The sequence below is a fragment of the Sebastes fasciatus genome, chromosome 1 (genome assembly GCF_043250625.1).
Source record: "Sebastes fasciatus isolate fSebFas1 chromosome 1, fSebFas1.pri, whole genome shotgun sequence".
Lineage (NCBI taxonomy): Eukaryota > Metazoa > Chordata > Actinopteri > Perciformes > Sebastidae > Sebastes > Sebastes fasciatus.
This window is the reverse complement of record NC_133795.1, coordinates 18896287-18913624: the sequence shown is the minus strand read 5'-3', so window position 1 is coordinate 18913624 and position 17338 is coordinate 18896287. Positions and strand designations below refer to the sequence as shown.

The 17338-nt window shown below is 37.5% G+C and overlaps 1 protein-coding gene and 2 long non-coding RNA genes across 5 annotated transcripts in view; all 3 read right to left on the bottom strand.

Annotated features, from left to right (window-relative positions):
- LOC141767959 (uncharacterized) overlaps positions 1–11634 on the bottom strand; it is a 55885-nt gene extending 44251 nt beyond the window's left edge. For 2 of the 3 annotated variants that reach the window (XM_074635735.1, XM_074635746.1), the window contains exons 1-9: positions 11041–11634; positions 10812–10838; positions 10248–10529; positions 9788–10084; positions 9028–9339; positions 7446–7505; positions 7275–7349; positions 6984–7043; positions 6815–6889 (exon numbers count right to left, since the gene is read on the bottom strand). In XM_074635735.1, coding sequence (XP_074491836.1) covers positions 6815–6889; positions 6984–7043; positions 7275–7349; positions 7446–7505; positions 9028–9339; positions 9788–10084; positions 10248–10529; positions 10812–10838; positions 11041–11074 — 1222 coding nt within the window. In that variant the 5' untranslated portion in view covers positions 11075–11634. The remainder of the gene's footprint in view (positions 1–6814; positions 6890–6983; positions 7044–7274; positions 7350–7445; positions 7506–9027; positions 9340–9787; positions 10085–10247; positions 10530–10811; positions 10839–11040) is intronic. The other variant, XM_074635757.1, reaches the window with a different exon arrangement.
- On the bottom strand, positions 310–2222 carry LOC141777260 (uncharacterized). The gene is made up of 4 exons (XR_012595877.1): positions 1983–2222; positions 1521–1817; positions 762–1073; positions 310–376 (listed from the first exon to the last, which is right to left on the bottom strand). It is a non-coding gene; the product is annotated as an uncharacterized LOC141777260 (long non-coding RNA).
- On the bottom strand, positions 3970–6481 carry LOC141767969 (uncharacterized). Its single transcript, XR_012593973.1, has 3 exons — positions 6261–6481; positions 4772–4815; positions 3970–4686 (listed from the first exon to the last, which is right to left on the bottom strand). It is a non-coding gene; the product is annotated as an uncharacterized LOC141767969 (long non-coding RNA).
- Positions 11635–17338: the final 5704 nt, after the last annotated feature.

The window sequence follows — 17338 nt, the reverse complement described above, 5'->3', positions numbered from 1 at the left end:
CGGAATAATTATCTAACGCTGGTTTGGGGAAGTAGAGCTATAGCTAACAGTGTCACTTGAGGTACCAACAGTCCAACCTGGTGAATTTCAAAATAGTCATAATACTCAGAAACACATACTGTATGATCTGTGATTCATCAAAGTCACACTAAATATATCTGAAATTGTGTTACCTGATGTTACAGAAGTTACAAGAGCGGGAGCATGAGGTCTTCTAACAGTCGGACATGCTGAATAAATATCTTTTAACTTAAAAATAACAAATATAATAAGGGCTTTGTGATAATGTTCTGGATTTCTATTTAACATGTCCTACCTGTGGTCATAGTAGATGTCAGCATAGTCTGCATCATGCGTGACTCTTTTTCCACAATATCTACAATAAAGAAAGATGGATTTGAACCTGTCAGTGTCATGTGTGGACAACTGTGTGGGACAGAATATTTGTGCAATTGCACATCACAAAACTAGAAACTAGACAACACTCTCTTCTATTACAGTTGTGGCGATGTGTATGCATAGGCATGTATGTTCTTGATGTAATGATTGTTGTGTCGACTTAATTCTCAAATTGTATATGATTTTATTTTGGACCTTGTATGTGTGTGTGACCACAAAATGTCACAGTTTAACTTTTCAAATGACATTCATTTGAATACAGACACAAACATGGATTTGTTCTATAGTCTACAGTCAGAATTCACAAAATCTATTTCAGTGTGTGTGTTATAGTTTGTGTATCTGTGTCTTCTCTGACTCACCAGTCAAGCTGTATCCATCACTACGAGGAGACAAAGAGTTTGGTTCACTTCCCAAACTATAGTCACAGCTGGCATCGCTTTGTTGAACTAAACGTAGACGTCTCAGCAAGTCATCAATTGTGACAGTAAACTGGCAGAACCACTGATTGTTTGAGGTCCTTTTCCTCTTGATGGTTGTTGTTGTAAATGGATCACTTGCTTCTCCAAAGTACAGGTTACAGCTCGTATCATGATTAGCAGATCCAGGCAGAGTGCAAGTAAAGATAACCTGGTCACCTTGAAAATGCTGAAGAGTCATCTGGGGTTTTTGACCTAAAAAAGATGAATGAAAAATCATTAAATACAAAAAACTATTTTATCATATAAAGCACACTTTAAGATGAGTCTGTGATTTCAAACAGTGCTGACGTTTACAGAAGTCTGTGATACAACACCACACACATCATGTTTAACAACTAAAATGATAATTCTGTTCTATAATTCTGATGTGTTTTTGTAGTATATTATACAATAATGTATACTCAAATATATAATTTGATTGCATCAAAAAACAATTTATCAAACTAAGAAAAAGCAGAAGTTTGCCCAAATGTGTCATTTTAATGGACGGTTGCTAAATCAGTGTTTTTCTATTTGTTTTATAATTTGTAACCACTAAAAACAAATTCACACCTGAAATATAACACCATACTACTTTTCTTGTGCTGATACTTTATCAAGACATAATAATATCAGTAGATGTAAGAAACAGTCACTCACTGTGTATGGTGATGGAGGATGTGACACTGTGTGGAGATGGATACATTTTCTCTCCAAGCTTTACAGTGTAAAAACACGTCACTGCAACCTCAGCAGATGAACTCTGATGTGTCAACAAAAGCAGCTCAGTTCCCGTCAGTGTCTGATGACATGAGAAGCTATTGACAGTTCCTCCACCTAAAGTGTTGAAATTACACCGATACACAGGAACAGATGATGGAGTCTGACAGATCAGTGTGACTGAGTCTGTCTCGTTGATCACCGGTGGATTCACTGTCAGTTTAGGTGGAAGAGATGCTGAAAATATAAGTATATGTTGGATTAAAAAACAGAAAATTGCATAACATACCTCTGATGATAAATGTATAATGGCAGGGGATGCCCATTCTAAATCTTCTTTCTCATCTTATTTTGAAGACACAAACCAAATGTGCTCATACTGTAGCAACAGTGTTCACTCACGTCGAATGATGATGGAGGACGTGTCACTGTCAGGAGATGAAGTCATTACAAGGTAAAAACATGTCAGTTTAACCTCAGCAGGTGAACTTTGATGAGCCATCTTCAGCAGCTCAGTTCCCGTCAGTTTCTGACGACAAGGGAGTCTTTTGCCACGTCCTCCTCTTACAACACGAAAATAACACGGAGACACAGGAACAGATGATGGAGTCTGACAGTCCAGTGTGACTGTTTCTGTCTCTGAGATCACCGGTGGATTCACTGTCAGTTTAGGTGGAAGAAGAGCTGAAAATTTAAATATATGTTAGATTACATAACTGGAAATTACATTTAATTATTCTGATGATAAATGTATTTGTTTGTTTTAGAAGATACTTCGCAATTACATTAAGATAAGATTACTAATGATCAAGTGTGATATTGTACAGCATAGAAAAATAGACTAAAAGTACTTTACAGCCAAACTATGTGTACAAATTGACAAATTAATTGCAGACTTTACTAAACTGTCCTTACTGTGATAACAGTTCACCTTGCCATGAAACTATTATTAAACTCAGGTACTGACCTTCTGCTTTCATCTTGGAAAAGGAATCTGTTGGAGAATAAATCAATAAAATCAATAAACCAATAAATAGTAAATGTTGAATTGCTTTCAACCTGATGTAAAAGTTTAATAAAACATGACACCAATACATAATTAATCTTGCAAATAGAATAAAATGACCTGTATTGGTGTATCTACTTACATTTACAGTGAAAGAAACTGACAAGAGGTTAAACTTACATATGAGGACAGCTAACAGCAGGCATCCAGCCATGATGAAGCTGAATAACGTGAATGTCCAAGAACCCTTTAAAGGCAACACTTCTGTGTCTGACTGTGGGAACTCATACAGAGAGTATCATTTCGCAGAACACGTTCTCAGAAAAACCACAGCAAGCATCAGAAGTGACACAGAAATACACCTGTACTTGACATTATCTGTATATTTAGATCACATCTTCAGTATCAGCCAACAATGGTGGCTTGCATTTATATAGCGTCTTTCTAGTCTTACGACCACTCAAAGCATTTTACACCACATGTCAGCATTCACCCATTCACACACACATTCACATACTGATGGCAGAGGCTGCCATGCAAGGTGCCAACTTTGCCCATCAGGATCTAAATCATTCACACGACGATGGCAAAGCCTTCAGGGGGCAATTTGGGGTTAACCCTTGCTCAAGGACACTTCAACATGTGGACTGGAGGAGCCGAGGATCGAACCACCACCTGCTTTCCCCTCTGAGCCACAGCCGCCCGAACTAGCCAGAGAAATTTAAGTTTGTTTATCCCTTCTGTTGCTTTCTTATTGTCTTAATTTTTTTACTTGTTGCCTATTTCTAAACTGGCAGAACTAGTGCTGACTTGAGAAGCCAAACACCTTCAGTTAGTCTCAAGACAAAATACTTCAATACAGTAATTATTTAGTGCAGCTTTTTACTGTGTACACCAATACATACATTATTCAGATATGCGTAATATGAGTAATGCATTCTGAAGAAGAAAACAACTGAGAAGATGGTAAAATAAGAAACTGAAGTTAGGGACCGTCTCAAAGGTGCACGCAAATGGGCCAAGGGGCTGTTCAGATTTTTGTCAATAGCTTTTGCATTTATTTTTCATACACATATTAAAAAAACTTCACGTCCATCTGGATCTCCTCCCATTGCACGCACAATCTCTGTTTTGGAAAGCAAAATATGCAATAGGGCGTCAAGGGCCATTTTTTGTCAATAGCTTTCCCATTTTTTTTAAATTTACACTTCAGACCAACTTTACATTCATCTGGGTCTCCTCCAACTTCCAATTTTTAGAGACAATCATACAATATGGCCAAATACAATTCTGACTTCCACTAACCTCCCGCTTCATTTCCACTTTTAATTGCCACACAGACTATTAACAGTTACACAGGTAAAATAGCTGAAAGACAACAGAAAATGTTAACTTGCTTTATTCTGCCAGTTTTTCCTTGTTTTAAAGCAGAAGACATTTCAGAAGAGCTAAAGATGCATGAAGAAGATCTCAGAATGTTATATTCATATATCCAGCCATAACTTGTCAAGGTGACCACATAACTCTGAACCACATGCTTGAGAAAACTGATATACAGAAGTAGTAACATGTAAATACGTGTACATTTATTTATAAAGTATGGTCGCAAAGTTCTCAGACAATATATCCAGTTACAAAAAATACAGAAAACACGTTATAAAACAAGACAAGAACTACAAACAGGAGTAAAGTGAATGTTTGTTTTAGTTATATACTGTATGAGTAAAACTAAATACATTTTCAATCTAAAAAAGGTAAATTGAAATGCAGTTTGGAACCCACGCTGTGATTTGTATATCATAAAACACAACTTGAAAATTGGATCTAACTGTTAAACTTGGAAAATGTTAGTAGAAGTTTGGTTTGATCTTACAGTTTGGTTGATCTGAGGAAGACATTACAGCTGTCTAACATTAGTCTAGATTATACCAGTCAACTTTAAACACAAGTTTTACATTACTAACAATCCTGCAGGCTTTCTCTATACAATATAAAACAGTTTGTGCTTCAGTGTAGCTGCACTGTGCTGTACTCCATACCCTTCAGGGCTAATGCAGCTGGCTCCTCAGCGATGGTGGAGTACACATGGTATATGTCCAACTGGGAAAAGAAAGAAATCAACTTTAGCATCTATTAATATATATATGATGAATCTATTTAATATTGTCCCTCTAGTCAGACTTACATTGTCATGTTGAGACTCCCGCCGCATTTTCACTTCCTTGGGACCTGCTTGTGAGAAAGACACACAAAGTAAGATGATCGTTTTCCATGAAGTTTGGCATTTTATTGCAAGGTTTGTATCTCAAATAATGTCGTTCTGTATATAAAAATAAAAGCCTTTAGTCCATCTGATTGGATTCAAGAATTTGAATCAGCCGTTCCTCGTCAATTGCGGCGCTTTCCAAGTGAGCAACAGGAGTAAATAGAAACAGGATGTCTGACAAAAGATCAGCTCAAAACAGCGTCACATTGCGCAGCGCAGGCAAAACAATCAAACTGATTCTGTCACTGACGGTCGCTCGCGTTGCATTCAGTTAGGGAACTTACTGAAACATAGTGTATTATGTAGACGACACACAGCATCCCAATGCTCTAGACTTCTCTGTGTTGTAAACATCACATTCCCTCTAGATTGTTTGGTGAACCCCAACCTTAAAGTTCAAACTGTGCCTATGGGTGAGCCTCATTCAACTGGCCCCAGATGATCTGGTTCTCAGCAATTGTACCCCGCCACCACAAGTGATGTGTCTTAAAGCGTATCCCCGTAAATATGGACTATGTAGGTTGGAGAGAGTCTTCACACGATACAGAACAATTCTATACCATCTCTTCTCATACAATATTTCACGTGTGAAAAAGAGTTGGACCCAAACAAAGGAGGTCATTTTTGTCTCAGTGCGGTGGTGGTGGTCTCCCACACGGCACGCATGATTTACCTTCAGCGTGAGATCTAGCTTGTGCATGTTTATTATTTGCCACTTGATGAGTTACACAATAGTTGTGTTAGTAGCTGTGAGCTACATGAACTCTGTTCACCCGAACAAATGTGGATCTGCATCAAACATTTCTTGGAAATTGCAAATATAATTTAAGTATATGTGAGTGTGAGCCTAGGAAAACTGTGTGGCCAATCGTAACCAAAAGGTGTTAGTTCAGACAAAGCACTGAAGCTGCGCTGGCATTAGCTGACCAGCATCATGTGTTTCTTTCATGCTTTACCATCAGTGGCTCCATCACCAGCTGTGTAGCATCAGCACGGGCTGCACGGCCATTATAAGATGACACTTCTCACTGATATTCTGCTGACACAATTGCGCCAGTGAAGTTTGCTGCTGAAGCTCCTTTCACCAACCTCCTCCTTATGAGCTATACTTTTGGTATTGTTCCTGACTAAAATTGAATGCTGCTTGATGCTTTGGGAGCTTCCTCTAAAGAGCACAACATTTTTGCTAAATCTAACTTATAACAATTTGTATTTTTTGAGTAGTTGTTTAACCCTCTCAAACTGAATAAATCTTAAAATGCAATGATTGTAAAAATACAATTATAGAGCTTACATAAGTTTAATAAGCAGATAAAAGTTCTTAATAGAGAACAGTATGTGTGAACACCCAGATAAAAAAAACAGATTCTGACTTCATTAGACAAAAACAAATCAACATAGTTCTCACCAGTTCTTCTTTTGTTGCAGAAAAATGCAGAAACCAGCAAGACGGCGCCCACAGTTACTCCACAACCAGCCGCAACTGCTACATACTTCCATATCCATGTTTTTGCTTTACAACAATAGAAGTCACAAACAAGTGTCAGTCTCACTTCTCACTGCATTAACATGTACTGTGCATAACTACAGTAGTTCAACCAACAGCACCATTTTGATGCAATAATAAGAATCTTTAGGCTACCTGTCATTTCATCATATTAACAATAAAACTATATATAATCTTCCTTTGTACTGGGGGTACACATGTTAAGCAGCAAATTGTTATTTTACTTGAACAATGTGGGCTTACAGCTGCACAATAGGAATGGTAACTTCACATTTAAGCACATGCATCTCTATCACACACTATCTGAGTAACCACTCAGCAACCATCAGCTTGGTATGTGCTTTGACAGAGATAATCACTTTTTATAAACATATTCAGTGTTTCACAATATTACTTTACATAGTGTGTATATACTGTAAACACTATGTGAATTGTTGAAAAAACAGAATAATTACCTGATGCTGGTTTCACTGATGTTAGGGAAGTAGAGATAAAACTACCAGTGCTACTTGGCGTACCAACAGTCCAACCTGGTGAATAAACAAAAGTACATTTCAAAATACTGAATACACTGAAACACATTTAATTAACTAAAGTCACACTTAATATCTGTAATTTTGTTACCTGATGTTCGTTTTACAGGAGTTACCAGAGTAGAAGCATGAGGCCTGCTAACAGTCAGACCTGGCGAATTAAAAGACAAAGACCTCTTCAAATTTCTAAACTACTTAGTACTGAGGTGCTATGTAATAATGTTCTGGACTGCTTCCTTAATATAGTTATCGCTACCAGTGACACTTGACGTAACAACAGTCCAACCTGGTGAATTTCAAAATAGTCGTAATACTCAGAAACACATACTGTATGATCTGTGATTTATCAAAGTCACACTTAATATATCTGAAATTGTGTTACCTGATGTTACAGGAGTTGCAGGAGTTACAGGAGTTACAGGAGCGGGAGCATGAGGTCTGCTAACAGTCTGACCTGCTGAATAAACAAACATCTTTTAACTTCAAAATAACAAATATAATAAGGGCTTTGTGATAATGTTCTGGATTTCTATTTAAATGAATAATGTCCTACCTGTGGTCATAGTAGATGTCGTCATAGTCTGCGTCATGCGTGACTCTTTTTCCACAATATCTACAATAAAGAAAGACGGACAATGATTGTGTGGACAACGGTGTGGGACAGCGTATTTGTGCAATTGCACATCATAAAACTAGAAACCAGCCTACTTTTTTTATTACAGTTGTGGACATGTGTATGCATAGGTATGTGTTTTTGATGTGATGATTGGTGTGTCGACTTAAAGCTGCAGTGGGTAGAATTGGAGCAAATATGATTTAAAAAAGTTATTTTTCTAAAACCATATCCTGATAGTAGTGCATGAGACAGGTAATCTGAAAAAAATCCTATTCCTCTGTGTCCTCCGAAATCTTGCAGACTCCAGAGTGTCTGCAATATTTCACAGACCGGAGGAAAACAACCAATCAGAGCCGAGCTGGAGCTTGCCGTCTATATGAGCAGCTGTCAATCACTCGCAAACTCCGATCAAACGGTCAAACTAGTCAGCACTGATCAAATATGAATCAATATTCTGTTACTGTAATGACTATTTCTCTCCTCAAATGTTTTCAGAAACATCTTGAGGGTGTACTGTTTGGCTGTAAAATGAGAAGATTTGTGACCCGGCAGCCATGTTGAGATCAGTTGAGGAAATACCAAGCACCGCCCACCAGCCGGAGCACAGCCAATAGGAACGCTCAATAGGAATGCTCTCTCTCTGAAATTACCTGTGATTGGTCAAACTCTCCCGTCACACGCTAGATTATTTAAAGCCTGAAACAGAGCCATGAGGAGGTACAGAAGTCTAGTTATAGCTCAGAACACTTGAATAACAATATGCTGAAAGGTTATTATGGAATTTTTGCCCAATGATGCCAAAAACGTTCTGCCTGCTGAAGCTTTAATTCTCAAAATTGTATATGATTTTATTATGGACCTTGTATGTGCAACCACAAAATGTCACAATTTAATATTTCAAATGACATTCAATGAAGCTTATGCGAAAATTCAGACAGGAAGACTAGGGGTGCAAGCTCATTCATTCTCATTCATTCTGGTTCTCTCTCTCTCATGGGCTATTAATATGTCAGCTGATTATGGGCGTCTCTCTTTTCAGTGACCAATCAGAGCTTGCCATATCTCCCTCAACCAATCACATGCTGCTGTCAAAAGTTTAAAAACCATTCTCCTCTATGCGTTTTCAGTGTCAGCATTCAGCACTAACGGACGCGACCCTCCACCACCCCATCACCTCCAGATTCATCACATCAGAGTAATCCTGCTCCACTTCATTCATCGGATCTGCATCAGTCTTCACCACCACCACCACCAGTGTCTAGACCCGGGGGGAATATTTCTACATCCTACTACATCTTCACTTCCCCTTTATTATTTCACATCGGGTCTAAATCGCCAAAGACTGTTACTATTCATAATTTGTGCACTTTGTAATAAATCATCATTCAATTCATACGAGTCTCTCCTGATTGAAATTGAATACAGACATGGAGTTGTTCTATGGTCTACAGTCAGAATTCACAAAATCTATTTCAGTGTGTGTGTTATAGTTTGTGTATCTTTGTCTTCTCTGACTCACCAGTCAAGCTGTATCCATCACTACGAGGAGACAAAGAGTTTGGTTCACTTCCCAAACTATAGTCACAGCTGGCATCGCTTTGTTGAACTAAACGTAGACGTCTCAGCAAGTCATCAATTGTGACAGTAAACAGGCAGAACCACTGATTGTTTGAGGTCCTTTTCTTCTCGATGGTTGTTGTTGTAAATGGATCACTTGCTTCTCCAAAGTACAGGTTACAGCTCGTATCATGATTAGCAGATCCAGGCAGAGTGCAAGTAAAGATAACCTGGTCACCAAGAAAATGCTGAAGACTCATCTGTGGTTTCAGAACTACAAAAAGATTAATGAAAAATCATTAAATACAAAGAACTATTTTGTCATATCGAGCACACTTTAAGATGAGTCTGTGATTTCAAACAGTGCTGATGTTTACAGAAGTCTGTGATACAACACCACACACATCATGTTTACAACTAAAATGACAATTCTGTTCTATAATTCTGATGTGTTTTTGTAGTATATTATACAATAATGTATACTCAAATATATAATTTGATTGTATTAAAAAAAACAATTTATCAAACTAACAAAAAGCAGAAGTTTGCCCACATGTGTCATTTTAATGGACAGTTGCTAAATCAGTGTTTTTCTATTTGTTTTGTAGTTTGTAACCCCTACAAATAATTTCACACCTGAAATATTACACTATGCCATTTTCTTGTGCTGATACTTTATCCAGACATAATAATATCAGTAGAAGTAAGAAACAGTCACTCACTGTGTATGGTGATGGAGGATGTGACACTGTGTGGAGATGGATACATTTTCTCTCCAAGCTTTACAGTGTAAAAACACGTCACTGCAACCTCAGCAGATGAACTCTGATGTGCCAACGAAAGCAGCTCAGTCCCCGTCAGTGTCTGATGACATGAGAAGCTATTGACAGTTCCTCCACCTAAAGTGTAGAAATTACACTGAGACACAGGAACAGATGATGGAGTCTGACAGATCAGTGTGACTGAGTCTGTCTCGTAGATCACCGGTGGATTCACTGTCAGTTTAGGTGGAACAGATGCTGAAAATTTAAGTATATGTTGGATTAAATAAACAGAAAATTGCATAAAATACTTCTGATGATAAATGTATAATGGCAGAGGATGCCCATTCTAAATCTTCTATCTCTTCTTCTGAAGACACAAACCAAATGTGGACATACTGTAGCAACAGTGTTCACTCACGTCGAATGATGATGGAGGACGTGTCACTGTCAGGAGATGAAGTTATTGCAAGGTAAGAACACGTCACTTTAACCTCAGCAGGTGAACTTTGTTGAGCCATCTTCAGCAGCTCAGTTCCCGTCAGTTTCTGACGACAAGGGAGGGGTTTGCCAGGTCCTCCTCTTACAACGCGAAAATAACACTCAGACACAGGAACAGATGATGGAGTCTGACAGTCCAGAGTGACTGTTTCTGTCTCTGTGATCACCGGTGGATTCACTGTCAGTTTAGGTGGAAGAAGAGCTGAAAATTTAAATAAATAAAAATAATTGGAAATTACATTTAATTATTCTGATGATAAATATATTTGTTTGTTTTATCAGATACTTCACAGTTACATTAAGATAAGAAAATTCCTAATGAGCAAGTGTGATTTATTGTAGAGCATAGAAAAAAGACTAAAAGTACTATACAGCCAAACTATGTGTAAAAATTGTCAAATTAATTGCAGACTTTACTAAACTGTCCTTACTGTGATAACAGTTCACCCGTCCATAAAAACTAATATTAAACTCAGGTACTGACCTTCTGCTTTCATCTTGGAAAAGGAATCTGTTGGAGAATAAACCAATAAAATCAATAAACCAATAAATAGTAAATGTATAATGTTAATGTTGTATTTCTTTCAACCTGATGTAAAAGTGTGATAAAACATGATGATACCAATATAAATCTGGCACTTGCAAATAAAATACAATTACCTGTATTGGTCTTACATTTACTATGAAAGAAAATGACAAGAGGTTTAACTTACACATGAGGACGACTAACAGCAGGCGTCCGGCCATGATGAAGCTGAATAACGTGAATGTCCAAGAACCCTTTAAAGGCAACACTTCTGTGTCTGACTGTGTGAACTTTTACAGAGAGCGTCATTTTGCAGAACTTGAACTCAGGAAAACCACAGTGAGCATCATAGATGAATCACAATGACAGACAGGCCACAGAAACACACTTACACTTTGCACCAGTTAAGCCCCAGTATGTGTGATAATGTATATTTAGATCACATCTAACACTGTGTTGGCTCTCTGGTTTAGAAAAATAAAAAATTTTGCAGTTGCTTTCTTATTGTTTTTCTTATTGTTTTTTTACTTGTTGCTTTTTCTAAACTGGCAGGACTATTGCTGAAATGGAAATTGAAACCAAACAACATGCAGGTTTTTACTAAAAGAGATTTTTTAAACACCTGTGCATACTTGGGGTGTAAATGAATACAAATACATTAGCAGATATGTAAAGATACTGTGCTCTTAAGAGATACGAGCAACATCTGATCATTGTTACTGTAATATCAGACGTCCTGTGCTCAACTTGACAGAGGATAGTAAAATGAGGAACTGAAGTTAGGGACCGTCTCAAAAGTGTATGCAAACGAACCCAGGGAGCTTTTCAGATTCTTGCCGATAGCTTTTCTTTCTTTTTTCATAAATATTTCGAACAAACCGTTTTTTTTATTTGGACCTCCTCTCATTGCATGCACAATCTCTTTTTTGAAAGAAAATATGCAATAAGGCGTCAAGGGCATATTATGAATCAACTTCACATTCATCTGGACCCCCTACAATTTACACAACCTCCTATTTTTAAAGGAACAGTGTGTAACATTTAGGGGGATCTGTCTGTCTGGCTTCACTTCTCAGACCTGGAGGTAGCCCACTGGGTAGGACTAAAGAAGGAAGCTGATGCTATTCTATGGCAACAGCATACAGAGGAATGCTTACCCCTCTTACACCAGGTTCACATCAGTAATGGAAGTGCCGCAATTTTTGGAGAAGTGCAGCCCCGTGTCCTTTCGGTTCCCATGTAAATCAATTGAGCTGTTCACAAAAGCACACACCGCGCCACAGAGCTCTGCAGCCGGCTTGCGATCTTCAGCACTAGTTTCAGCATCTGGTCTATTTTATCCACGTGCCGCGAGCGAATCTGGCAAGAAAACACACTGATAATCTACTATAAATGGTATAAATTATATATTATAAGAGATATAAATGATCTGATTCTGATAAGATGATAAAAAATATGCATCCCACGAACGCCTTTGACTTCCCTCCTCTCTCTCCCTGCTGTTCTCCTGGAGTTTTAATTTCTCCGATTCCCTCCCCCAATCAAATTTCGAAATCCATCCATTATATTTATATAAACAGCCTAGTGTCACTGCCGTTTGTGATCGTGGGTTTTAAATTACATACTTATTCCATATATTTGTCAGTTGTGTCTTAACAGAGAGCGAGAGAGACGAGCAGACACACTACACACACACACACACTACACACACACAAGAGAGAGAGAGACAGCTCTATAGTGAACAGCTGAGGAGAAGAATCGCTTGTTCACCAGCACGAATAAATGTGCTTCTGGTGCGAACAGCCCGCTCGTGCGACAATTAACATAGCGTGGCACTTCCGTTCCTGATGTGAACCCGATGCTAGACTTGAATCTGTAAAGATTTAGTTTTGCTACACTATAAACGTCTACGCTATTAACGTCCTCCACCTTCTCAAAATAATAATATTAAGAACTAAATAATAAGCAGCTGAGACTTTCATCCTACAAAATACAGTATAAATCATAAATAAATATGACTCAACCCTCCACTGGAAGCCAGTGAAGTTGTAGGACACCTCTCACCAGTTTGTGCTTCTTGGAGTTTGTGTTTCAATGTTTGTGTCAGGGTCTCGTTTCACAAACGAACAGCAATCCCCAGTCAGAGTTCAGCCTTAGCTTTATTGATCCAAACAAGATAAACTATGACCTTACATGTAAAATCAGATACATAATGTATTTAAATGATCAACTAATATGTCCTCTTTCTGTCAGAATAACTTAATCATCTGCATAAAGAAACAAAGACTGAGGAGGCCCAGGACAACGCCTTGTGGGACTCCTCGAGTAATAGGCAAAGGCCCCGAGAGGTACCCTCTAACCTCAACCTGCTGGTCCCTCTCTGACAGATAAAAAGCCACCCATCTGATAACTGTTTCATTCATGCCAGTTGCTTTTAGTCGATTGTGTCAAAGGCCTTTTGCAGGTCAACATGGGACCACACATATCATCGATTTCTCAAGGTATTAAAGGCAAGTTTAAAAATGTATTTAAAAAAATTACACATGGTTAACAGTTCTTTAGGCTGTCTGCTTTCTGTTTCTTTATACAGTATAAAAAGGTGTGTGTTTCAATGTGTCTGCAGAGTGCTGTACACCATGTCCTTCAGGGCTGATGGAGGTGGCTCCTCAGAGATGGTGGAGTACACGTGGTATATGTCAGACTAGAGAAGAAAGAAACCAACTGTAAGAGCCCTTTAAATCTATAGCATAGATCTATATTGCAAACATATTCAACACTGTGCCTCATGTCTCACTTACATCCTCATTTTGAGGTTCTTTCCTCTTCAGATTCTCAGAACCTGAGAGAAAGAACAAAACACTAAGATGACTGTCAAATTTGGCATTTTATTGCACCGTCATTGTGCTCTAAATTTAGACATAATTCTTCAGTGATTAAATATCTGCCTGTATCACAAGCCAGTAAAAATATTATGGAAACAAAAGCCCCTTTTTTGTACGGAAGCCCTAAACAGACATGATTAAAACATTTTTTTAATGCCGTTATCTCGAGATCACGGGTTGATTAGGTTGTTATCTCGAGAAAACAAGATAATTAACACGTTATCACAAGAAAACAAAAGGTTGTTTTCTTTTATTACTTATAATGTTTGGGTCAAATCAGCTGACAGTAAGTCCATTCAAACGGCCCAGATCGAGCTGACAGAACGGATGTATGCTTCAATGGCTGACAGTGATGGACTTGGTAAAGTTAGTGGAAGGATTTTGTGTCTGTAGTCATAGATGTCAACTCAAATGTATCAGTCATTGTTAGGAATTATTCATTTAAATTTTTTCCAGCAACCAAAAATCAAAAGATAAAGACATTTCCCTCAAAATGTTGTGGTATTTTCTTTGTAATTTATAATTGACACAGCACAGGTAACATGTTTTATACTTGTGGTGAATATAATCCAATGGATCTCATTTCCATATATTTGTACCCTTATTTTGAAAACCGGACGTAGTCACACGTGTATCTTTCAACAAACTTCACCAAGTCCATCACTGTCAGCCATGCCGTTTGAATGCATTTACCATGATGTGACCCAAACATTTTAAGAAATAAAAGAAAACAATCTTTTGTTTTCTCGTAATAATGAGTTAATTATCTTGTTATCTCGAGAAAATGTCATTTTTAAAAAATGTTTTAATCATGCCCGTTTAGGGCTACCATATTTTGGGACACGTGCTGGTGATACACTAAAATGAGTTAGGGTTGTTGTTGTGGTGCTTATTCAATTATATAGTTATAAAAGCATATAAATCTAACTATATTAGTCATACTATAGTATACACCTTCTGGTACATTTTTAAGAAGACATTTTCTCAATAAGTAATATTGCAAATAAATTGAGAATATTTTTACATTATTTCTATTACAGCATAATAACTGTTCTCCACCCTGTACAAGAACTATACACGACATTCATGTAGGTGTAAAGTGAAAAGCAGCTCACCAGTAGGACAGTCAGCAGCAGGTACCGAGGTGATCACACTGTAGGCTTCAGCATTACCTGCAGGTAACTAAAAGGAAGGAAGTGAGAGGAATTCATGAATAACTTTTCCACCTTGAGGAGCCTTATTCAAATGTTTGATTATTTTAGTTGATGTGAATGTTACATCTGAGAAACAAGGTTTTTAAGTTACCGATTCTCCATGGTTAAGAGTTCTCATGCACATTAAGTCATCTGCAACATGATGTAAAACACACCTCAGTACACTAGAAGACCAAAATATAAATGCAATATACTGCTGTATATATGAGTAATACAATGTAAATGTGTCGTTACCGGTTACACTGGCTTGTGTCCTACACAGAAATAAAAGGAAAAAAGTTTGAATACAGTGAGTCCTCATTATACAAGAAACTGAATACACTGTAAATAGAATATCCATAGGGATATATCTCTTTCTCCAAACACCTTTGAGACCACTGACCTCTACTTTAAAGCCCAGGGTTTAACATGGAAAATGGTGTGGATGAATAAATTCTCTAGACTGATTTAACAACTAATGTCCTGCTGCCGCTACTTGCAGTGAATAAGCTGGACAATTGTGATAGATAACACCTCACTGCCCACTCAACTTTTGCTGAAAAAGTAAAACAAAAGTTTAGTTACCTCTTGTTGGAACATCTTTCTGAAAAAATGCAAAAACAAAGAGAGAGAGAGAAGCATGGTGTTAGTTCAGATTGTTGATTTAACTGAGATTTATGTTCATGTATGTGTCTAATAAGTGGCATTAGCTCTCTCAGCCTGGTCTGCTGCTCAGATTCTTTGAGAGCTCCTACAAACAGGGAGGAAAAATACATTCAAGCTTTACTGAACACATGAATCAAGTTCTCACCCGTACTTCTTTTGGTACAGAAAAGTGCCAGTCCCAGTAAGATCACACCTCCAAAACAAGCCGCACCTATCACCAACATCCATGTCCATGTTTCTGTTTTGGAAACCACAAACAAGTGTCAGTTTCACTTTGAACACAAAAGCAGGAAGACCGTGTACCTACTGAATGTCTTCCAGTGCATGGCACACCAAATATAAAAATGAAGGACAATGTATTGCTTTGCAACTGATATGAATTTAACATGTAAATAAAGTTGTGAACATAATGAATCACTGAATTCAGGATCTTAATAACAACAGGTTGCTTCACTGTGACACAGTAGAGCAATACATACTGCTCAAACCCAGCAGAAACATATAATACAGTATGTGTCCACAAGGTGGTAACAATTTCTAACATCAAAATATTAAATGTTTGTTATTTGTTCATATTTTTGCAAAAAGGACATGTTTGCATTGCTCAAACTAACTTAACTAACTCAGAAAAATACTTTACTAAAGTGAATTGCATCTAATTTTTCATATTAATTAAATGCAGAAGTCTATCTGTAAGTAATGACATGCTTTTTGCTGGGTTTAATGGGGTTACAGGGAAGAAGCTAGCTTTAGTGTTAGGCTTACGGAGTGTCTGTCCTACTGTAATAAATAAAATAAAAACATTCACAGCAATACATCTTGGTATTTATGCTCACCTGTAATATTGGTTTCTGATTCCAGATCCATAGAAGTTTCAACAGTGAAAATATTAAAAAAAAATTAAAATAAATATTAAAATGACATATTTCAACATTTTGTTTCTAGATAAATCTTTGCTGCACCTCTCGCTTCCTCATTTCCTGTCATTTTTCCTCTATCACTATTGAATAAAGGCATAAAATGCCCCAACAAAACTATTTAATAAAGTCAGTGGGAATCATTGAGAAAGTATTTGTGTCACCTGATGCTGGTTTCACTGAAGTTATGAAAGTAGAGACAGAACTACCCGAGTCACTTGATGTACCAACAGTATGACCTGGTGAATAGTCATAATACTCAGAAACACAGATTGATTTGTGATTATTTAAAGTCACACTTTATCTGTAATTTTGTTACCTGATGTTCGTTTTATCGGTGTTACAGGAGTGGAAGCATGGGACTTGCTAACAGTCAGACCTGGTGAATAAAAAAAACTTTTTAAACTTTCAAGATAACGTGATTACGTGATAATGTTCTGGATTTCAATTTAAATGTATAACATGTCCTACCTGTGGTCGTAGTAGATGTCGGATTAGTCTGCGTCATGCTTGACTCTTCTTCCACAAGATCTACAACAAAAGAAGATGTATATGTATCTGTCAGCTTCCTGTGTGGACAACTGTGTGGGACGGGGCATTTGTGCAAGGCGGGCAGCAATAGAAGAAAAACATAATTTGTGATTAACTAACGTCACATATAATACATCTGTTATTTTGTTACCTGATGCTGGTTTCACAAGAGTTACAAAAGTGGGAGCACCAGGCCTTTCAGTAGTCAAATCTGGTGAATAAATACACAGAGAAATTTAAAATTCCTTTACAGAAGTGATATGTAATAATGTTCTGGATTACGATTTAGATGTATA